The sequence below is a fragment of the Bidens hawaiensis genome, unplaced genomic scaffold, assembly GCF_021521415.1.
Source record: "Bidens hawaiensis isolate Kalapana, Puna unplaced genomic scaffold, B.hawaiensis_p1.1 tig00001575_1, whole genome shotgun sequence".
Lineage (NCBI taxonomy): Eukaryota > Viridiplantae > Streptophyta > Magnoliopsida > Asterales > Asteraceae > Bidens > Bidens hawaiensis.
Genome location: NW_027491088.1, coordinates 1,964,341 through 1,988,571, shown reverse-complemented (window position 1 = coordinate 1,988,571; position 24,231 = coordinate 1,964,341). Strand labels below are relative to the sequence as shown.

At 34.7% G+C, this 24,231-nt stretch overlaps 2 protein-coding genes across 2 annotated transcripts; one reads left to right on the top strand and one right to left on the bottom strand.

Annotated features, from left to right (window-relative positions):
- Window positions 1-246: 246 nt before the first annotated feature.
- Window positions 247-2,573, bottom strand: LOC143585647 (uncharacterized). Its single transcript, XM_077067397.1, has 4 exons — window positions 2,198-2,573; window positions 1,767-1,864; window positions 1,607-1,672; window positions 247-1,520 (listed from the first exon to the last, which is right to left on the bottom strand). The coding sequence occupies exons 1-4, from the start codon at window positions 2,557-2,559 to the stop codon at window positions 673-675; spliced, it is 1,374 nt and encodes a 457-aa protein (XP_076923512.1). The 5' UTR covers window positions 2,560-2,573; the 3' UTR covers window positions 247-672.
- Window positions 2,574-15,702: 13,129 nt separating this feature from the next.
- On the top strand, window positions 15,703-23,619 carry LOC143587632 (increased DNA methylation 1-like). The gene is made up of 9 exons (XM_077068873.1): window positions 15,703-15,917; window positions 18,106-20,383; window positions 20,466-20,586; window positions 20,655-20,740; window positions 20,819-21,063; window positions 22,053-22,139; window positions 22,275-22,374; window positions 22,470-22,659; window positions 23,320-23,619. The coding sequence occupies exons 2-9, from the start codon at window positions 18,254-18,256 to the stop codon at window positions 23,469-23,471; spliced, it is 3,111 nt and encodes a 1,036-aa protein (XP_076924988.1). The 5' UTR covers window positions 15,703-15,917; window positions 18,106-18,253; the 3' UTR covers window positions 23,472-23,619.
- The last annotated feature ends 612 nt before the right edge of the window (window positions 23,620-24,231 follow it).

Genomic DNA, 24,231 nt, shown 5'->3' with positions numbered 1-24,231 from the left:
ATTTCAGATTGGTTATAACTGTTAATGGGAACATTTACTAAGAAAATATACAAGATGATTAAACTGGTCAGGTCAATGCAGATTGTGAGCTAAATAAGTTCAAGCTGAACCAGGCAACTTCAAAAAAGTATAAATTTGGTTACAGTTAAAACAGCAACTGGCTAAAGTGAAGGTTGTGACCTCATGACGAGTACGTGATGGAGACAAACAATGATCACAAATGATGCTAACCTATTTGACCTGTTTACAATCTGCAGGTGATCCAAATAAACCTATATATAATTTATGTCCAGATCAACTCAATTCTTCATGATCGTCACCTATAGTCAAACCCACCGTTAATGACACGAGCAAAGATTCTAGCTTGGTTTTGAGATATCCAGTCGAACTAGCTCGGCTCTTAGTAATGGCTAAACTGTTCATGTTAGCATCATAAAAGCCACTCACAAAAATCACAAAATGAAATAATGCATAACAGTGTGACAATAAGTTAGCAACTTGATTCTCCCAAGATGAGTAAATACCACAAAAGTAACCATTTGCATAACTGACAAACCGTAGTTAAACTAAAGCAACAATTCTATAACAATCTTATGAACTAGATAAAACTCATCATATCAGGTCTAAACAACTGAAACAGGGTAAAATTCGCGCTTCATGTCCATTATATGTTCACTGATAGTTCTGTGAATAGTTTGGTGGAGATGGCATGTCTCTTCCAGGTATGTCCTGGCTCTGGTAAGGGTTCCCACCGCTGTTTGGTGCATAGCTGTTCGGCCCCGGTCCAGACCGATAGTTATTTGACCCTGGCCCGGACTGATAACTGTTTGACCCTGGTCCAGCCTGATAATTGTGTGGCCCTGGTCCAGACTGATAAGATGCACCTCCATTGTTAGGTCCCGGTCCAGACTGGTACGACGCCCCTCCATTGTTTGGCCCCGGTCGAGACTGGTACGGCGCGCTTCCATTGTTTGGCCCTGGTCCAGACTGATACGGCGCGCCTCCGTTGTTTGGCCCTGGTCCAGACTGATACGGTGCACCCCCATTGTTTGGCCCAGGTCCAGACTGATAAGGTGGCGGTGGTCCATACCTTCCCTGTTGCTGGTAATTGGGAGCATTTGGCAGCATACCACCGCCCATGTTGTTTTGTGGCGGCATACCACTGCCCATGTTGTTTTGTGGCGGCATTCCACCGCCCATGTTGTTTTGGGGTGGGCCTGCATTGTAGTTTGGATAGGGAGGACCCCAGTTAGATTGACCACCAGCATTAGGTTGACCACCTTGCTGCATTCCTCCCGTGTTCCCAGATGGTGGTGCACCTCCGTCATTGGTTGGTCCACCAGGTGGTAAACGGTTAGTCTGCATGTTTTCTCTTCTCCTCTCAAAGTTTCTTGGCCGATCAAAGTTGCGAGGCCTGTCATTTCTTTTATTTCTCTCATTAGCTCTAGCATTATTTCTTATCCATTCCTCATGGTACTTTGGATCATACGGAACAGCTTTTCCATCAATAAACGGTTCCCCTGCCACACAAAACACACAATAAAAAAACCATATTTCACACATAACTTCTCAATATGAGCTAATGAAATATTGTGTAATGTGGTACCTCCATAATCCTTGTTCTTAACATCAAGATAAGAATCAGGCAGCACCCAACGAACGCCCGGTAACTCTAAACAAAACAAAACCAAACAAAAGTTTGTAAAAAATCGTAATAAAAAACTAAAAACCAGAGAGTGTAACATAAAAAGCAGGTAACTTGTTACCTTTCAACTTGTAAGAATCTTCTTCAGAAACAAGAGCTCCAAAAGCAAAATAGCATCTAGTCGAGACCGAATAGATTTTCATCCTTGCTTCATCATAGCTAGAAACCACAAATTATAATTAATCATTTAATCCCAGAGTGAACCAAAAGTCCTGCATATTCTAAGTACACAATCTACAGTTTGATGAATGATAATATGTTTGATCTCCAACGGTTCGAAATGAAAATGATTCCATATTAATATTATTCTAAAAACTATAACTAACTAATAATGTTTAAATCAAACCAAAAACACAAAACAATAATATATATTCAGCAAATTAATATATATAACTAATTATTGAAGTTTTAATCTTTGATAGTAAAACAAATATTATTAAACAATAAACCCTAATAATAATAATAATAACAAAATAAGCATAGAACTAGTACCTTCCAACAACTTTGGCTAACGTATTAATATACGAATCAATAATCTCATCTCTAGTAGGTTCACCTTCAGGCTTCTCAACAACCACAAGCCAGTGTTCAAAATCACAGCCGTCAAGGAGGATCGTCTCCTTAGGTGGCCGGTTAGACCAGTTAGGGTTTGAGTCGTTCAAGGAAGAGGTGGTTTGGCGCGTGGAGAAGGCGCGGATCCCGGTGGCGACGAGTGAGACGTGACGGAGGTTGTTGGCGGCGGCGATTAGCGGCCGGATGCGGAGGATGGTGGCTGTGGTGGTGGTGGTGGTGGTGTAGATGCGAGGAGTTAGGGTTTTGTTGATGAAGGATCGAAGGAGAACACGAGTCGCCATTTTGTTCCAGGGGTTTTGAGTGTTTAGTCTAAAACCCTAGTTTTATTGTTCAAGATAAGGCAAGGCTAGTATATACGTACAGTATTTATGCTTTTATTATTTTCTCAAATATATTATAGTCTAAAAAAATATGTTAAAGCCTGTGTTTTAACTTTTAAGTTTGACAAGTTTAACAATACCTGGTTGAGATCAGGCCGAACTTAACTCGTTTAAGAAACTGTATGAACTTGAGCCGAGTTTAGGCTAATTTAATGTATTTTTTTTTATCAAGGTATAAAAAATAATGAAAAATGTATATGTATTAAGACATGAATGAAAAGCTAGCCTAAACCAATGCCAAATTTGAAGAAACAATTAATGAGTTGAGCTCAAAACGAGCCGAGCTAGAACTTAAGCCCTTAGAAGTCAAAATGAGCTAAGCTCGGGCTCAGCTTTTTTACACCCCCACTCAAAATCAATATTTTGTTGATTATAGAAATGGTTTTGTCGTTGACAAATATATTCTTTTTAAGACTGGTTGTTATGGGGGTGATAGGGAGGCGACATAATCATGTGGTCCGGCTTTAATGCCTAGAACAACACGCTAAAGCCGGGGGGTATGGGGTGGATGCTTTGACACATTAACGAGGCGGCAAAGGAGAAAAGGGTGGGGTGATGCTTTAACAAGGAAATTGTGAGGTTTTAACGTGGTAACGAGGCTTTAAACCCCAATGCGGTGTTAAAGAGTGTTTTAGTTAAAGCCTCACTGCCAACGTGGTAGTGATGTGGCATTTTAACTTGGGTTTAAAGCCCCTTCACCACAACCAACCTAACCGACTAAAAAAATAAAAATAAAGATTGATTTTGAAAGCTATTATTACGAGTTTATGATTAAATGGTGGGTTTTATGGAGATACATAAATGATTACATCTTTTATGCAAGATTGATGGAACAGATGCTTGTTATTTATGATATCGTTAGACTATCCACTACGGTGATCATTTATCAAACTGATTGCTAGGTGGTATCAAAAGACAAAAAACATTTTATTAAAAAAATTAGAAAAATTTTTTTGTTCACGTCCGGTTGCAACCTAGGTTGTTCTAGCAACCTAAGTTTGCAACCAAACTTTTACAATAACTTGGTTTTTTAATGAAAATTACAGCTTTTAACTTTTTAAAAAAATGTAACAACACAGTTTTATTTATAAAAAAATTGAACATTTTGATATAAAATTTATAAAAAATGAAACATTTATAAAAAATGAAACATTTTTTATTTAATAAAATATTGGGTTAGGTCGGGTTATGATAGTATTGGATTGGGTTGGGTTGTGAAAAAGAGAGAAATTAGTTTTTTTAATGAATGATTGGATTGAGTTGCGTTGTGATGGTGGATAATTTTAACTATTCTTTTTTATGGGTTTCTAGTCTGTTTATTAGCTAAAAACTCAATGTTAGCAATGTAATTCTTTTGTTTGTTTTCCCCTTGGCTTATTGCTAGTGTGTTGTGTTTTTAATATATCAGTTTTTAATTTAAGTTGTGTCATTTAACATGTATAATTACGAATTTAGTCAAATTTTCACTTTTTGTTAAATTGTTGTTGGTACTTGGTGGGCTCACTTCTACGCCCTGTTCTTGAGTTTTTTAACCAAGGAAAGAAAAGGAAAGGAAAGTGAAGGAAGGGAAGGAAATTTTTTTTAATTAGGTGTGTTCTTGAGTTGGAAGGAAATTAGAGGAAATGAAAGGATAACTATGTTCTTAAGTTGGATGGAAAGAAAAGGAAAATAACACTTTTACAATTTTACCCATCATTCTTAATAATCAATCGTCTCCAAAAACAAACACACACGTTTAATAAGCAATCGTCTCCAAAAAATAACCAACTAGTTTTAGCAAGAAATGCAATCAACTAGTTCCAAAAAAGTTCAACTCGAAACCATTTTGGTCAAGACCCGTTTTGACCATAAACAAATTGTTTTTTCAAAACCACCCAAACCCATTCTGGTCAAAACTCGTTTTTTCTATAACCAAATTGGCTTTTGTAAAACAACCCAGACCCATTTTAGTCAATAACCGTTTTCACCAGAACCAAATTGTATTTATTAAAACAACCAGAACCTATTTTGGCCAAATACCCTGCCCAACTCAACTGTTTTGCCAAGCTTAAGCTGAAGTATGATATATAATAAAGTTACTTATTTCAGTTCTCAATTGCCGCTCCCTGTAACATCAACCTATAAAAAACCTATAACCATAATTAAAATCATAAAAACACACTTATAAACACAAAATGCAATAACCAGATGAGCTTTTTACCTAATTATTCCTTGTCTTTTTCAGCTATTGATGACGTGTCATCATCTCTTGAACCCCGAGATTCATCCTCTGAACATCCTCTCTGGTATAAATGAAGATTCTTTCTAACCATGCCACAGAATTCCCTGACCCACAGACACCACATTAGAACATATCATGTCACCTCATCATCCGTATACACAACAAGCCAGTTTCTGCTGTGGCTCTTTAGTTCACAGCCAAACTCGAATAAAGCATCTAGCTCAGCGATCAATTCATCGAAGTTTTATTAATGGGTGATATTGTAATTAGGTGTTGTTATCCTTAGTAATCAGCCCAAAAATGGGAGGATAACTTATTGGAAAAATAGATCAATTTAATACATCTTAATTCTTCATATTCCTTTCCTTTCCATCCTAAAAAAAAACTCAAGAACACCCATTTTTTAATCATCCTTAGTTTTCCTTTCCTTTCCCTCCTTAAAAAAAACTCAAGAACTGGGCACTATAGTTCTATGATTCTATCATTCTATGTATGGGCTGGGGTTTTCTTGTTTAGTTGGGTCAGTTTCTTTTTAAACTTTGTATCTACTTTTCAGGCTACTCGCTGAAATTTTATTTATTTTAATATTTTGCCGTCAAAAAAAAAACAAAACAAAAAACAACTTTGACCATGCATTTTCCTATTTGATAATTTGATCATGTTTCTATTCACAAGGATTGGTGTAACATCCTAAAATGATTCTAGTATTAAATAAACAAAGTTGCGTTTAGTTATCGAGTGTTAATAAGTAATTTATGCTAAATAAAGAAAAGATCATGGATTGGGATTAAATAAGATGGATTAAAGGGTAACGGGCTTTAGGTCCATGGGCCTTGGGGAATATAAATATCCTCCTAAACAATCATAAAACCCTAAACCTCATTTCATTCCATCTTAATCTCTACACACTCCAAACACACACACCATACGCGGCCGAGCAAGAGAGAGGTGAAATCTGAGCAAGAAAACGTGATTCAAGAGTTATACAAGATCCAAAGTTCATAAGCTAGCTAACCGAAACCAAAACGAAAACATAAAGGTAAGATTTCGATCTTAAAGTTCATGTTTTTATAGACGGTTTGCCATGAAACTTGAAACTATAATAGATCGGCTCTAAACGAAACGTAAAGTAACGAACTTGATGCTAGGACGAATCCAATGAACCCATAAACAGATACGGTTCGTATAGGATAAACCGTTAATCTTGTATTGAACGTTTTTACCATAAAGGTCCAAACTTTACGTCATTCCGGGCTAAGTTTTACCCGAACAAGGCCATGGGAATGATCGCGGGACTTGTTAACGTCATATCCAAGAATTTCTCGATGAAACGAGGGTGATTCTGGTGATTACGAATGAACAGAGGCGAATGCTGAATAACTTCGCCTGTAAGCCAACTTCGCCTTCAAGCAAGTTCGCTTGCAAGCAAGTTCGCCAGCCAAGTTCGCCCCTGACAACTTCGCCTGGCATATGTTCGCTTAAGGTTAACTTCGCCAAACCTAACTTCGCTTGATGTTAAGTTCGCTACAAGCAAGTTCGCCTACCTTATCAACTTCGCTGAACCATATGTTCGCTGGACTCTAAGTTCGCCGAGTCTTAAGTTCGCTTAAGTTAAGTTCGCTTAACATGCATTTTAAGGTACCGAATCGGACTAACGAATGAGTAGGTGAATAAAATAGTAACTTAAAATCCTAATAGGAAATGCGTTAAGACAGTTAATGAAAATAAAATTTTTCATTAACTTAAAATAGTAACTTAAAATCTTAAAATTTTTCCTAATAGGACTCTGTTAGGGGCTGCAGCCCCTATACCCCGCTGCCAGGGGCGCTGCCCCCGGACCCCCGTTCGTTGTGGGTGGTAGCTAAGACTAGAAAGATGATATGAGTAGTGGTAGTTAATTGATACATGTAAATATTATACAGTTAGTCGTGCACAACTCAATAAGGGAATAACGATTAACGGAGTGCGTAACAGGATTCAGGTGAGTTTCTAGCCCATTTATGTGTTATGTTTTCGGGGCTGTGTGCATACTCAATATATTTGTTAATACGCTTATTCTAAGAGTTAAGTGTATGCCTTATGTGAATAATGTGAAATGTATGAATGAATGCTTGATGGTACATGAACGATCTTCGGATATTGCACATACTGTCAGGTTGTAACGCTATGTATAAGGTAAGTATGATATGTATGCTTATGTGTATGAACGTGATAAAGTTAATAAAAGAAGGAAAGGATGGTTGTATGGTTGTATTGTTACGAAAAGGGTACCGAGCCATAATAATACTCGAGGTATGATGTATGGTTGTATGGTAACGAAGAGGGAATCGAACCCTACTAATATTCGAGAACTAGGGAACCGAACCCTACTAATATTCGAGGAAAGAGGGTACCGAGCCCTAATAATACTCGAGGAAGGAGGGTACCGAGCCCTAATAGTACTCGAGGAAGAAGGGTACTGAGCCCTAATAATACTCGAGGAAGGAGGGTACCGAGCCCTAATAATACTCGAGGAATGTAGGGCGTAATGCTCTTTATAACGTAAGATATGAAAGCAAGTTAGTACAAGAGAAAGTATGAAAGTATGAAAGTATGAATGAAAGAATATAAGTTTGTGTGTATTATATAATGTATGATTAACTAGAACTCACTCAGCGTAGCTGACTTTTAGTATGCACGCAGGTGAGTAGGATGAGGCAGCTCGCTTGAGGAGACACGTGGCATTGAATAAGAGGCTGGCATCGGAAGGCTCAGGGCGTGTTATGTTTTAATTACTTAGTTTTCGAAAGACAAGTTGGTTGTTTAAGACAAGTTTTGAATTGTTATGAAATGTTTTATTAAAGTTTTTATATTCCGCGAATGTTTTTAATTAACTCTGATATTAGAACTGCGTTTATGAGTAAATCCAACACGAAAGTAGGGCTACCGGTAACGGGGCCTTACAATTGGGCTAGTAAATGGATCGCGCTATCATGTTGTGTCAAGTAACCTCTTAGTGGAAACAAACCGAGGTAGACTTTTCTAACACCTCGTGTAGAATGGGTTCCTTGTGTTTTGCAATAGGATCATTGGACTGGTTCTAAGTTAAATAAACGATCTTTAACGCCATCAAATTGTTTTAAATGGTGGAGTTCATTGTATAGTAGTCGTATGGGGTTTTAATTGATGCAATCTGTTTACCTAATTTATTAATTTGGGTTTTTTTTTGTATTAAATTGTCATTACAAATCATAAGGTGTGTTAAGATTTTAGAGCGTATGTGTAAGTGATCATGAGAAAGATGAATGCTATCTTGGTAAAATAATTTTTAAACATGTCAAAGAACCATCAACCATGTATCGTGAAATGGGATTTCATAACATAATACCCGAATTGTTATATACGGGTTCCTTGTCCCAACAAACATAACTTTGATGTGTATGAATGTGTTTGGTAATGTGAATGAACATCAGCATAACATATTTAAGTTTCATTTTACACAATAACACATATGAAATCTACACAACTATCCAACATTCTCATTAAATCACATCTTTATTAATCAAATAATGTTTTCTCAACATCAAACAACATTAATCATTTATTTTATATAACCACTTCACGGCCACATGTTAGTCAAGTAGATAGCTCCCGCGATCCCTAAAATACCAACTCAATTTTCAAAACATAAATGCAATCTTGTTCATTAACCTTTTCGCTAATATATTCAATTCATTTACCCCTACTCATTCTCATAACAAACACAAGTCTAAACATCAACTACATGCTGTCAATCAAAATTAACAATCAATCTCAACAAAATCATAGCGTCTCAAACAAGACAGGTTACGTCAAATTCCACTTGTTACGCTTCACTTGCAACTATCACTATTCAATTCAATCCAATCCTCATATCGTTTTGTACCCGATGTAATCGTTCGGTTATCTTGTTCATACTTGCCATGTACTACAAGACATCCCACAACGGTCTATGCTGTCGACTTAGCTTTTTGCACCTGTTGCGCATGCCTTCTATAATTATGGAGACCCTAGTCACCTACGTGACGCATTGTTCTTTACTAATTCACGCCGAGTTCAAATTATACTGGCACCGTACCATACTACCCATGCTCATTTAGCTTAAACCTACCAACCCTATGTCTCTCAAGCTTTCTTCATGTAACAAAGTCGTTCTCGCTTACTTGATTCTAGACCCGCAAGACTTAATTTCATCAAGCTTACCTTGGTCAAACCTCGTTTTCACAAACCTATTTGAGGTTGCCCCCAAATCATTCGATCTCAATTATTTAAGTTTTCATAAGCTCAATTAACAAATGTGTTTTGAATCAAACCAATCGTAGTTAAGTTTTCACAAATAAGTTTTTTATCGTCTTCATCATTTTCGTCTAAACGTATTTTGTATGCAGTTATACCTTAAACGATTAATTGTCTAAATTAGTTATTTTGGAACAAACCCAACTTGGAAAATCCATCATTTTAAGTATTTTTTTCTCATACAATAAAAACTTTTCTTATATTTTTCAAAGATTAATATCGTTGGTTGCCGTACTTATCTACACGTTTGGTTTTACTTAATCAAAATTTTAGGATTTGGTTCACTAACATTTCTTCATCTGATTAAAATATTTAGATCCTCGTAAATCGAAACAAACTTTTTAAAAAAAAATTTATAAAAAACACAATTTCGACAGCTAGTTATTAGTTGATCATATTATTCAATTTGTCTTTTCTCATTTACCTTGTTTGCTTATTAAATTATTGACAACGTGTCAATTTCTACTCTCAACTTTGATTTTTAACATTTTTGTACATCGTGTATTTATTGATCTCGTGCATTACAAGTTACCTTTCATCTTGTAAATTTTTATCGTTGAAATTGAAATGTTATAGTTCTATTATTAATGGAACTTGTCTTATTTAAACAAAATTATTTCCGCTACGGAATTTTATTTTCCATTATTTAAGTAAAATTTTCACTATTAAAAAAAATGAATTTCATTGAATTCCCATGGTGATTTAATTGGAATTTTATTATTAATTTTCAATATTATCTGATTATAAAGATTTAATTGAAATAGGACTATCTCGGTGATTCGTGAATATCCGCTTTCCAATTTCATCTATTTACAGTTTGTTTGTATACATAAATTTTTGCATTAATATTTCTGCATTTTCAATTACTACTACCAGTACTTTAATATTTTAACTTACCACATCTTGTATTTTAAAAAACACACAATTGCGATATTTCATTGTTGTATAAAGTTCTCTTTAAATTTCACGAGTTTCTCATTTAACTAAATTAAATCCCTCAAAGTCTTCGTTTAAGCTTGTTCAAATTTGTACTCTCGATCTTATGAATTCTACTTTGAATGTTGCAATATATATTTAAAAAAAAAAAATTCACAGGTTATTATTCGTCTACAACTATCAATTAATTCCTTCATAAACTTTTGTTTATGTTATCCTTGCAATCATAGAATTTTTGGTAAGTTCACGTAAATTTGTTAGTTGGCTCGTATCCCCACTATCTTTCTTCACAATCGATCTTGTCGACGCATCATATATCCCAACTTCAATGTTTCCTTTTCTCTTAACTTTTAAGTTACTTTAAAATTTTCACTAATTTCATTAATCAAATTTGAAAGTTCACCTAAGTGCGTTATTAGAAATATTTTATAAAATCTTAAGATTTTACACTTATAATAAATCAACTCCCAATGGTCTTATAATATGTTAACACTTTCCTCATATTTATAATAAATTAATAACTTTTCTCACAAGATCATGCCTTTCAAATATTTTGTAAACCACACGATGAGACGAGTTATGTGGACCATCCGATGACCTAAGTAATTATGGAGGCCTACATAATTATCGAAGTCCTCGCATGGAAATCATAATGCGTGCAATTGGGTGTCATAATATAGAATTGAAAGTAGTCGGGATAACGGTACAAATGTAGAGAATATAAGGACACGGTGGATACGCCGCTGGTACATCCTATATATAAGTGCCCTTATCGAATTTTCATTTGGAGCGTTGCTTTAACTATTCAAAGTTCTGTACTATGATTAGTTTTAAAACCATATTTAAACTTTTTACTTTACTTAAAATTTAGTAGTGTTGTTTAGTATTCTTTAATTTCGGGACGAAATTCCCTAAAGTAGGGGAGACTGTAACAACTCGAATTTTCATATAATATATATACCCGACTCATTTTCGTTATCGGGTTTATTAACGAAGCATCGCATTTAACGAGTCATTAACATTTTATTATTATTATTATTATTATTATTACTATTATTATTATTATTATTTGTACTTATTTATTTTATCAAAATAACTTTCATTCATCTACAAATTACACCCTAAACTATTGTTTTAACTTCTTTTGCACCCACACATAAACTGCAGGGCCCTTTTATGCAAATCTGGATAATTAATATATTATAATCCTTTTACCCATTTACCCAAACCCTTATTCAAACCCGTTTACCCGTACCGATGATCCTAATTGATTTCTCAAACCTTAATCCGCGCTCTAAACTTGGAAATTGATTAATGTATATTGTCAACCATTCCTTATTCGGTGCACCGACGTTTATAATTTTGTTAATTCAATCAAAACGCGTCCGTAATTATTATTTGTTTGGCCGACATCGTTTGATAATCTATTTACACATTAACAAACATGATATTGCAATTAAAATCATCCTCAGCATCGTATACCCGTCGCGAACCTAACCCTATGTTTAATTGAATAATAACACCCTGCACTCGACGAACAAGATCAAGATTGGCCGCTAGCTTCTCGTCCCCCGTTGACCATCGATTCTCAACGATAACTGGTAATTTTTATATGAGTATTGGTCTTTTTTCAACACTTAACATTAACCCTAACCTTAATTCATCAATTGTAGATCAGATTGAACAATTCTATAATCTAGGGTTTATAATGAATTTGGGGGTTTCTGGGGGTTTATGTATATAAGAAATCGTATCTATCTAATCTCCAACTGTCATACCAGAGCAATTGGTTTGGTGTGTTTATGTTGTTCGCCTGAACCGGCCGTCTGCCCAGGTTCGAATTTGGGCAGAGGCGATTTTTATTGTGATTTTAAATTCTTGTTTTAATTGTTTAAAGGATTAATTAATTAATTATAATTAATAAAAATGATTTAATCATTATTAGTTTATTAAACCGACATCTTGGAGTTTGTGTTTCTTGTCAAAACTCGTAAAAACTTTCGTTTACATATATATATATATATATATATTTTATTTATTTATTTTTTTAATAATATTAAATTGACATTTCTTTATTTGAAACCGACACCCATATTGGTGTTTTCTCGTCATGGAACGTCCTTATAAAATTATTTATATTTGTTTTAAATATAATACATATATATGTATCATCCTTTAAAAATTATACAAATTTTATTTTAAATGTATTAATTTATACTTATATTTATAAAACTAGATTTTCGTTCAATAGTCCAAAATGTATATTGTAGAATAAATATATATTTTAACGTTTGTCTTAAATTATTTAATATATTACAAGTTATGTTTGTATAAGTACACATTTATAATTGCGTTATATTTAGTTAAATATTAATTGAATAATCATATAGTTATTCAACTCATATTTAGTTATTTAGACTAATGATTTCGCAATAGCAATAGTAAGCAATCGTTAAATCCATAATATTATAGTTCCAAACATAATTCAAATCACATCTGAATCTTAATTCATTAAATCGAGTTATATAATTTATAATTAATTCATATCATTTGACTAGGAATCCTTGACGGTATATCTCGAAGGGTTTACTTTTCTCACATCTGCATTCGTATTTCGTTCCTCTAATCAGGTGAGTAATCATTCCCCTATTTTACTTGTTTTCAAATATTTTGGGGATACTTGCGTACCACTTATCATATTATTTATCTTATTATTTATCAACCGCAAACTGTGATCTTTGTGTTGTGTATCAATTGAATGACTGTTTGTTACTTGCTATTTGCTTACTTGCTTACTTGAATCGCATTCGGAGAGGTCCAACATAATCTCACTATAGTATGATCATACGACCGTCGTAGTGGCCGGAGCCCGATCGCATTGGCAATGGTTTCACCGACATTCATTACTTGCTTAACACTTTCATTGTTTATACTCACAGATAACAGTTTTGCTTATTTTTACTCTATTATTTAATCATTATATATTATCATGTTGTTCGTGTCAAAACTGGTGAATCACTCACTCAACATGTGTTGTTGACAAATATATATATTTTGTACGCATTTGCAGGTTATAGATTGGATTGCTTATAGAACTGAAGCTCACGTAGAGATGACCTTAGGATGTTAAACATAAACAAGAATAGTTGGTTATGTATTGTAATTTTCTCTATTTTTGTTGTACTTAAATGTTCGTTGTCAATTAATAAATTAATTAGTTATTGTCGCTTTATAATTTCAAGATAGTACCTTGCGAGCTGTGACAATCAGCTCACGCCCGACATTTCCGCCTTAGGTTGGGGTGTGACAAAAGATTCTATCATTCCTGGCGTTCCATCTTCTCTGTAATGAAGCCAAGAAAATCGTGAGAAACATTCGTTTCACCTTTGGAACATAACCCAACTGATTAGATTATTAGAATGCTCAACAATCTCCGAATCAATCCTACATGAATTATGCGAATCTTACACCATTTCGTTATTAGAGACCATGTTTCTTTCACCATTTTGCTTATCACCAACAAGTGATCTATTGTTTGTCATTGAATCATAACTTAGTAACTCATAGAGTTGTCTTTCACTTGAAATTCTCTTTTTAATGAAGCTTCTTGCGTGGGAAGCCAACCATATTAATTAGTTTTTAGGAAATGATTAGTCTTTATTTCTTGTTCTTTTTATATACATCATAATCATGATAAATAGATAGTGCTTTTCTCCGGTCATAAATTAGTAGTAATATCATTATTATTATCATTATCAATAAATACACAACCTAAACAAATACTTTTATTTCCTTGCGTTGAGAGTTGAGTGTGTTTATCTAGGTTTTGCTATATTATCCTTTGGTCACCTACGTCTCCCATAAAACATGAGGAAATTACGCGTAGGAAAGTTGTCTCTTATAACACACGAGGAAACGTAAGAAAGCCTTTAAACCGGGGATCACACTAATGGTTTTTATATATTTAGCAACTTTAAGTTGAACTCATCCATAATTCCATATATATTATAGATATTAAGTTAACTTCAACATAAATACAATGAAACATGAAAATAAAGGCATGCTAAATTTAACATATGAACATGCGAAAATAAAAACATGATACCATGTTTAAAAGGCAACCCTGAAAAGGGCTAGAATCAAATATTTGTGAAGATAGGATTATTCTAAAGGAGATTCCTTGTAAAGTAAAAGCAAATAAATCATTTAGATCCCTTTGAGCAAACATGAAAACCTCAATGTTATCTTACCAAAATTAGTGTTTCCATGACTAGATTCGGACCAACTTAACAGACAGTTAAACCGGGAATTAGACATGAAACTAGTCCAGTTAAATCTAAATACAACAAGATACATTGAAAATCCAGATAAAAGAACCATTTCACCCTATGAGTGAGTTAATATCAAGGTTGCAAAAGTCGCTAGGCGGCTGATTGGGGAGTTGGGTGTACTCGGAGAGTACTCGGACATGGTAAATATAAAGAAAATCTGTTTTTGGATATTATATATATGTCGAATATTATAAATTTACTAATATTTATAACAAAATAGGTAAAGATCAATACAAAAAAAGAGAAATACATTTTTGAATAATAAACTATTTTAAAAATTGTTAGTCATTAAGTAAAAAAATGATATTTGTTCTTTAATATTAAAGAAATACGAGTTATGTTTTATTTTCTTAAACCAAAATCGGCCTAAGTTTACTGACTACATGCGATTTTGACTAAGGTTGACCAATTTTAATCAATTCTTAGTAATTAGGCGGAATTAAAGCAACTCGCCTCGGCGACATACCTTGTAGTGAGTACTCGGGGTGTACTCGGCCTTGAAAACCTACTTTTACAACATTGGTTAATATTAGTGTATGAAATAGACAATCATTAGCATATTGTTATACATCCATATAACAAAGCTCTGTTACAACTTATCAACAACGTCAAACTCTCAAATACCAGTCCCAACAAATACGTAAAAAATCTAACATGTTTAACACATTGAATTTACACCAAGTATCTCAAATAACATTTATTCTCTTTGATCTTGAAACAACCATATGAAGCTTTGTATTTTTATGTTCTCCACGATTTGAGTCAGACAAGTGTTAGTTCCATTAGCAATCTTATCATTTCCTTCTTTCCATGTACTCCATATTGTGACCCAAAAAACTGCATGAAAGCCTTGTTTGACTTCAATTCCGAGCCGAACTAGTATGATGCTTTAGCATGTCATTATCATAGAAGGCGAAAAAAGGCGGAAATTCACACCAACATGCTATCTGTTGCCATATCGTATCTGTCTTCAAGCAATATATCAGCAAACGATTCTCCATTTCATCAAGGTCATAACATAGGAGACATATGTTAAATAAGTCGGGCTTTCCAACCGAACACGTTTACCTTCTTCATAATCCAATTATTCCACTCTAGGCTGGCTTAATCGCTTACCTCTCCAAAGTCCAAAACTTGTATGATTAGTTACAAAGAAAACATACCATTTATAGCAAGTCCTATAAATAAACCCAAATACAAAATTTTTTGCAGAAAATGTAATAATAATATATTGACGTAATGATATAGACAAAGGTGAATGCCATCTGTAATTGTGTTACAGACACCTAGCCACTGTTGTTCGGGCTAACCAAAGCCCAATCAATCTCATCTCATCTCATCTCATATAGGCTTCAGACTCCAACGTAATGGTTTCAAACTTAAAGCTCAATTTCTCACATTTTCCCCAATTCTTCAAACCCTAGCTTTCGATTTCCACCGTCAATTGCACCATACAGGTTCGTTTTTCTTCAATTCGTAGCTCAATTGTGTTCCTCGCGTCTGATTGATGGTGGATTTTGATCGATTTGTGTGTGTGTGTGAAGAATGTTGGAATTTGTTTGGGGTTTTTGTTGATTACTTGTTGAATTTTGGAGATTAAGTGACGGTTTAGCCATCGGTGATGTGCCTAGGGTTTGTTTGATTTTAATTTTGCGTTGGATTTGTTTTATCGGATTCTGTTTGTGGAAATGGAGCCCTAATTTGACGTAGATTGATTGGATTAATCGATTTGTTTGTGAATTAATTTGTGTAATTGTGTTTTCCCTAAATTTAATGTTAATTGACTTGAATTGTGTTTGTGAATTCATACTGTATGTTTTATTTAGGTTAAATTTTTTGGTTGAGTGATGAGTGTGGTGTTTGACGTGTTTCTTGTTGTTTTAATGCATGGATTTTGATATTGCAGAAAATAATAGTCATTTGATGTGTAACAATTGAGGTAATTATGCCTAATGTAGCTGGATTGTAGAATGTTTTGTGTCATCCAATAGTTTCCAATGTGGAATGATCAATTGGCATATGGAAAAAGTTGTTTAGCTTTCTATAGGAGAAGCAGTTATTAGATAATGATGTTTAATTAATTGACGCGTGACTCTTGTGTGGGCCACGGCATCCTTGCTTTGTGTTAAGTGTGGTTTGTATGACAATAACTTGAATGTGCATAATATGAAGCTTAATGTATAGATTATTGGTTGCAATATAAACACAATAGGCAAAATGATTGATTTGAATCACTTCAAGAAAGGTATTTATCACACGCTTTAGTTCGTTTGGGGACGGAAAGTTGATGACAATAGAAAGATTAAAGAGAGGAAGAAGTAAGATGACCTACCTAGACGTCTTTTGAGTCCCGATGATGTATTTCTCAGGGTTCTCATGTATTTGATTCATGAAGTTCTTCACTATTTGTACGTAGACCAATTTGTGGTTGACCTTATCTATTCATGTCATACAAGTTAATGCTACTTGGTATTGTTGTGAGGTTATTTTGTTGGTTAAGTGACGTAATGTCAAAATTTCATACCGTATGAAGCAGTGGGCAAATGACACGTCTAATTTGGAAGAGCGCGCCCAAGAACAATAATTGAATTAGATACACTCACTATTTTAGGCAATATTTTCTAAATATTTCCTCACCGAGTCACCGAGTCCATAATAACCTTTTTGTGCGCATAGTTACGTATCTTGTGTAGCCACGCGTCTGCCTTAACATTTGCATTTCAGTTGCTTTAACCCCATACCCCTTGTCTAGTTGTCTGTTTCAGTTCTCAACATCAGTAGAATTAATTGTTGCATAACTTCAACACACACTTATTCAACATCATAAACGTCGTCAGTAAAAATTATATTTGCGATGTAGATTATCAACTAAACTGCTAGTAGTGATTGTTTTAATTACACATATCCACTAAACGGATGATTATTATAGAGTTATAGATATGTCATGAACTTATGGTACCTGTGAAAAGTTCTTTCTAAGGCAAGCTTATGCAACCTGAAGAATTTTAGTACATATGTTACAGGGGACATCCAGGAGTTAATTTAAATTAGTTTATTAAGCATATATGAAAACTATACATATATATTATACTAATATGTTTCTGTTTACATAATTGAGGGTCTTGTATCTAAATTAACGTAAGATGTGCGTAGGTCGATTAATCAAGCAAGCAAACACATGCTTATGCTTGTTCTGAAAATCTTTTGCCATTTTGAATAATTGAATTGAAACGGAACCAAAAAAGGGCTCGTATACTTCAGATGAAAGGGGTATATGTGCTGCTTAACTTCTAGAAAATATTGTTTATATTTGGTGTATGCACTAGCTACTAGCTAGTAAATCTTGTTAGTTGTTATCTGACATGTTATTTATTTGTTTTAACAAGGATGCTGTAGAAATGATTATTAGTGATGTTTTTGTGCTTATTGATGTATTTTTCTTTCATAACAAATAATTTGTCATCTGTTCATGCTCTATTTATAACTGTAACATTAACGGCGCATGTACATGGATCCTTGTTTGGATATTAATCGTTAACTTACGCTACACGATTGATTCCTCATCTTAGTAGAGATTTCTACCACAACTCATCTTCACATACTCGTATTCAACTTCATTTAATTCATGATATTGAATTGTTGCAGATGGCGTGATATTTATGGACATATTGTCACTCTGAAGTCAGCTACGGCTGTGTTCTCCTTTTGATTCTCTGGAGATTTCTATTTATAATAAAAAGGAGAGGCTTTGAGTATTTATTATTAAATAAGGGATTTACAAAAGAGACACAAAATGAAGGGGGACTGTAACAAGTCCTTAAAGTTATTATTCAGGCTAGGTATTGAAGATTTGCATGATGATGAATTCGAGGGTTCAAAGGAAGAAGATTCCATTTTTAGAGAAGTATTCTTTGGACAAGAAAATGACAAAACTAGCAAAAAGTGTCTTGTAACTGGAGCAATCAATTTCGAAAATGAATCTAAGAAACCTAAAGACGGTTCATTTGGTTGCAACAGTGACAATTCAGTCATGACAACTCAAACAGATTCCCAAAACATGAAAGAATCTGATGAGCTTACTTTATCAGCAAGAAACGACCCTGATGTTGAAGTTAAAAGAAGGAAAGTATTACCTGAAGAGCAATTCAATACCAAACCTTATTTAGAAAAAGTCATTAACTCTTCAGTCCCGTCAAAAGAAACCGATTCATGTCTCTTCCAACCGACTACAGTTGTAACATGTCGGTTAGTTGAATCATCGGCTCAAGGTGTCAAATCCAGTTGCTATCTGCTTAAAGGAACTATTGCTGAACTTACTGCTTCAAAATCCAGATTATCAAGCTCTGACACAAATGATCAAAAATGCGTTGATGTCAGTGCTGCAATCGCATCACCCGTTTCTCAGGAGAGTCACGTCGGCAAGCTGGTAGTCATTCGGCCAGAGCCGATCCAATCTTCCAAAAGAAAATGGAAAGATTCTTCATTTGTGGAGCTTGATGAAGATGAACTTTTAACACCACCTGAAGATTCAACCACCGACCCTAAAACATTACTACGGTTTCACATTCATCGGTTATTTAAGGAAGCAAAGTGGGTTATCGTAAGGCGAAACCGAACCAAGCATTGTAAAGGGCATGGAGAATTTGTCTATAAGGCTCCTTCAGGAAGGCCAATTCGGGAATTTTACAGGGTGTGGAGTATGTGTGGTCAGAAACTGGTTGCAGATGCTAACTATGTTGTTGCTGATAGTAATGGCATACAGTGGACCAGTTTGACTGAATTCCAGTCTGATTTTAATGATACTTTAATAGAGATTGAAGAACAGCTTAGAAATTTGGAACCTGCAACTGCATTAGCTCATTGGTGGTATTTACTTGATCCGTTTGCAAAAGTGGTGCTTATTGATAAAAGTTTGCGGCTGTTTAAAGAAGGTAAACCAGTTAATACAACAAGAACCGTGGTCAATGGTTATTATTTTAGTGATGATACTGTTTTACCTCCAAATAATCAAGATGGTGTCAGGCAAACTGGAAGGTCTGAAATTGTCTTACCTCATCAAGTTGATGTGATGCATACTAGTGAACACAAGAAATCAAAGAAGCTGTCTGAGATGAAGTTAAGTGATTGCTATGGCATGCAGGAGATCAGCGAAATTAGCGGTCAATTAAAATCAAATATGTCAGAGAGTTACGAGAGTTGTATAAAGTCATCTTTTTGCTCTTCTGATAACCAACCTGAAAAGAAGCTATCTGCATCTAAGAAGTCGATCCATAAACATGGAAAAGAGAAAAAAGGAAATTGTGACCTTAATGATGATGATTTTTTACTTTCAGCCTTATTAAAAAACCGTTCTAGTAAAAAACTATTAGCTTCCAAGAAAAAATCCCGTGTCCCTAAAGCTCCAAGGAGGTTGAACAAGGGTTCAAAAGGACAATGCAGGTTGCGCCCACGAAGTTTGACCAAAGGTGGTCAACAGCAAGTGGAAGGGAGGTGGTCCGGGCTCGGTTTAAGAACAGTGTTATCATGGTTGATAGATTTTGGGGTGATTAAGGTTAATGAAGTTATTCAGTACAGGAATCCAAGTGATGATCTAGTAATGAAAGATGGTTTAGTTACTCGAAATGGTATCTTGTGTCGGTGTTGTGAGAAGATTCTTTCTGTTTCTGAGTTTAAGGATCATGCTGGTTTCACCTTAAAAAGCCCGTGTTTGAATCTTTTCATGGAATCTGGAAAGTCGTTCACTTTGTGTCAGCTGGAAGCCTGGTCGGCTGAATACAAGACTAGACGAGGTGCTACACGAACTATTGAGGTTGAGGATATTGATGAAAATGATGACAGTTGTGGTTTGTGTGGTGACGGTGGTGAGTTGGTATGCTGTGATAACTGCCCCTCCACCTTTCATTTAAAATGCTTGTGTGTTGAGGTTAGTTTTACTTTCATAATATCTTTGAATATCTTCTCTACCCTTTGTTTTACTATTTTTCTGCTATTTTATAATATATCAGGAGTTACCAGAAGGCAATTGGTATTGTTCAAAGTGCTCTTGCTGGATATGCGGGAACTTGGTCAATGACACCGAGGCTTCAAGCGCGGGTGCATTGAAATGCGTGCAATGCGAACATAAATGTAGATTTTTACACCCAACACCCAGAATATTGTTATTATTATTATTATTAATGGTTTCTTGTGAACAGATCATGAGGAATGCGTGAGAGGGAAGGGAATGGAAAGAGAGTTAGTGTCTTCTGCTGCATGGTTCTGTGGGGAAAGTTGCGAGGAGGTAATGTAAATTTACATTGTTACCAAACTTGAATACAAAGTTATTGAATATTATTAATTAGTTTGAATCTATTTGTAGATTCACTCAGGGCTTTATTCCCAGATTGGGATTATGAATCCCGTATCTGATAATTTCTCGTGCACGCTTCTAAAATGCATTCATGGAGACCTAAAAGTTCATTCTGCACAGCGTTTGGTTGCTTTGGAAGCTGAGTGCAATTTGAAACTAGCTGTTGCTCTTACAATTATGGAAGAATGTTTTCTTCCAATGGTGGATCCAAGAACGGGTATTGATATGATACCGCATGTCGTGTATAATTGGGGGTGAGTTTTATCTTCATCTTGAAATTTTGTTTCCATTTTTCTCTTTTTCCCAGGTGGTTGATGTTAAAATCAGATCCTTATTTCACCTTTCCATTTTCATGATTTTTATTGAGGTGGCAAAATGCATTGGTTGGACTGATAAGCACCTTTTTTATAATTATTTTTCATTGGTAATTAATGCATTAATGACTACAAATGTAATGATCTTTGGGTATGCGATTTAGGCGGTTATGTGCACTTAAAGTTCCCTTTTTTAGCATGAACGTCATTTTGACCCGTTTTTAGGCCTGAAAATGAATCGAACGTTCAGTAAACCGTTCGGCAGGGAATTCGCTTATTTAATGAAGGAACGAACACGGACCATGTGTCGTTTGTTCATTTATGTTTGTGTTCGTTTATTTAAGTTTGTTCTTTTTCGTTCGTCTATGTTTGTTGCTTTACGGTTGTTTTAAGTTCGTTTGTATATTCATTAAAATTTTTAGGCCCTTACAATTTGGTCCGGTTTCATGAAATTAATATATCATTCATTAGAATTTAGCCTAGTTTTATTAAATATTTAGACCAAATGTTCACGTTTAGTTTGAATTGGTGTTCGTTCAATCATGCTCGCTTATGTTTGTTCTTCCATTTTCAGTTATGTTTGTTTATGTTCGCCTGCGTTCATGAACCGTGCGTTTATGCTTTAACAAACAGACATGGACACCCTCTTTTCCTTAATGAACGAACACGAACAAGAAAACTCTGTTCATTTAAAAGTTCATGTTCATTCGTTTGGTCGGTTAAAGTTAAATGAACGAACATGCCCCATTTGTGTTTGTTATGTTCGTTTACAGACCTACTCGTTTTTTATTAACATATACCAAATTGGCCATTTCTAATTGTTCTTGCTACTTTGTCACCCATTTCTAATTGTTCTTGCTACTTTGTCACATCATATGTCATATACTAATGATATAAGTATTGGGACATTTGTTTGATTTTATTTTCAGATCGGAATTCACCCGTCTCAACTATGAGGGGTTCTATACAATGATATTGGAGAAAAATGATGTCATAGTATGCGTGGCATCTGTAAGGTACCTTTTGATATTCAAGTTTATAAACTTCTTGTTGAATATTTAACAATCTATTATTTGCTGCATGCAATCTAGACATTTATTTGCTAAATATTAAATGGTATGAGTGTATGACATGTTTTTATTCACATGCAGGATTCATGGGGCGCATGTTGCTGAGATGCCACTAATTGCAACGTGTAGCAGATACCGCCGCCAAGGAATGTGTCGGCGTCTCATGAATAGCATTGAAGAGGTGAATGCTTAATAACAATTAACAAGTTTAAAAATTACTAAGAATATGGTTTATTTCATGGTTGCATATTTACACTTTGTCTTTGATTAATGTAGTTGTTGAGGTCCTTAAAGGTGGAGAAGCTCGTGGTATCTGCAATCCCGAGCTTGGTTGACACATGGACCCAAGGTTTTGGGTTCACACCCTTGGAAGCTGACGAGAAGAAGACCCTGACCAAAACCAACCTCATGGTCTTCCCGGGAACCGTGTGGCTCAAGAAACCCATGTATCAGGGTGCAACCCAAGGTACACAACTTTCCTTTATCTTAAGAGTTTTAACGGGCTTACCTTTGATTCGGGTTATATTAAACATCTAATTGGCAAACTGAGTAAACTTGACAAGACTTCACTAAAGTAACACTTCAAATGGGTTGAGCGTGAAGTCGTGAACCAAAGTTTATTTAAATTATCGAATGCTTACAATCTCTAAAATTGTTCTAATTAAAATTCAAGAAGAATTACATTATTGGTCTGCGTGGTATGTCCAAATTTCACTTTTGGTCCTCAAGTATGGGAAAGTACATCATTGGTGTTACGTTCTTGCATAAGTTGGGGGACCACCGGTACGCTTTCCCATACCTGAGGACCAAAAGTGAAATTTGGACATACCACATAGACCATCTGTGTAACTCTTTCAAAAGTTTCTCATATATTTTTAAGATTATAATAACCGTACACACATTTAAAAAGTTAATTGTTTTTTAAAGCTCAAGAAAAAAATAACAAATGTATGAAGGTCAACCCAACCTGACTTTCTTTATCCCGATTAATAGATTTACCCGTCTTGACCCACTCATTTCGCCACATTATTTTGTGATTGTAAGAACCTGTCACGTTTTCTTTTTTGAGAATCCCGCTTGTTAAACGACCAACAAAGCTCTTTTTTCAAATTGTTATTGTGAACAGGTACTACAACCGAAGCTGTAGTTTTACATGAGGACGGGGCCCAAGATGCGAAGCTCTCACTTGAAGAGCCACAAGCATGTTCAAAAGGCGAAGGAAGCTCATTTGATACGGGTTTTGAAGTAAACCCGATCATAACCGGCAACTTTGAATGACCCGGAAATGGGCCCGGGTACAATGAGCAATAAAAGTTGTAAATTTGAAGAGTTGAGAAAGTTTTGCAGTTTAAAAATATTGGCATTTGTGATGAAAAGCGGAACGATGAAGGTTGAAGTTGTTTCTTTTAAGTAGGCCTTCTGTTGTTTGTTTTATGAGAGAAAAAAATGTGAAGTATGTAGTGAAAGGAATATGAATGGATAATGTTTATGTTTAGATGAATTATTATGTTGTACATAACTTGCTTTTGTTTCCTCGTCACCCAAGACATCTACCAACCTTTTGACCCACAAGACACCCAACCACCTTTTTCATTGCAAAATGTTTTTTCTGTGTTTCTCTTGTGCTGGAATTGCTTGGTTACTTGTGGGGCCATGTTGTGGTTGTTTTGGATTAATGTTTTTTTTAAGATTTAAGTTATGTTTAGAATCTCTCTTAAAATCTCTTCTTCACATAAATGAATTTACCTTTAATTATATATATTTAATCAATAGTTTACTTTTCTTTTTCATCTTTATTTATTAATATAATTAAAATTATATGGTTTTATTTTTTGCGGTTCAAAATCGTTCTTTTCTGTGTGAAGGGCAAGTTTCTTTCACATTTTTTATGGTTGTTTGTTAGCAACCAGAAAGAGTACTTCAATTCAAAAAGTTGATCACTTTTAAATTTTGTTTTTGCATAAGGTTGTGTCTGAATTATTTCTTCCTTGATTTGTCTTTTCAATTGTACACATCTTGTTCCATTTTATTGTGGATC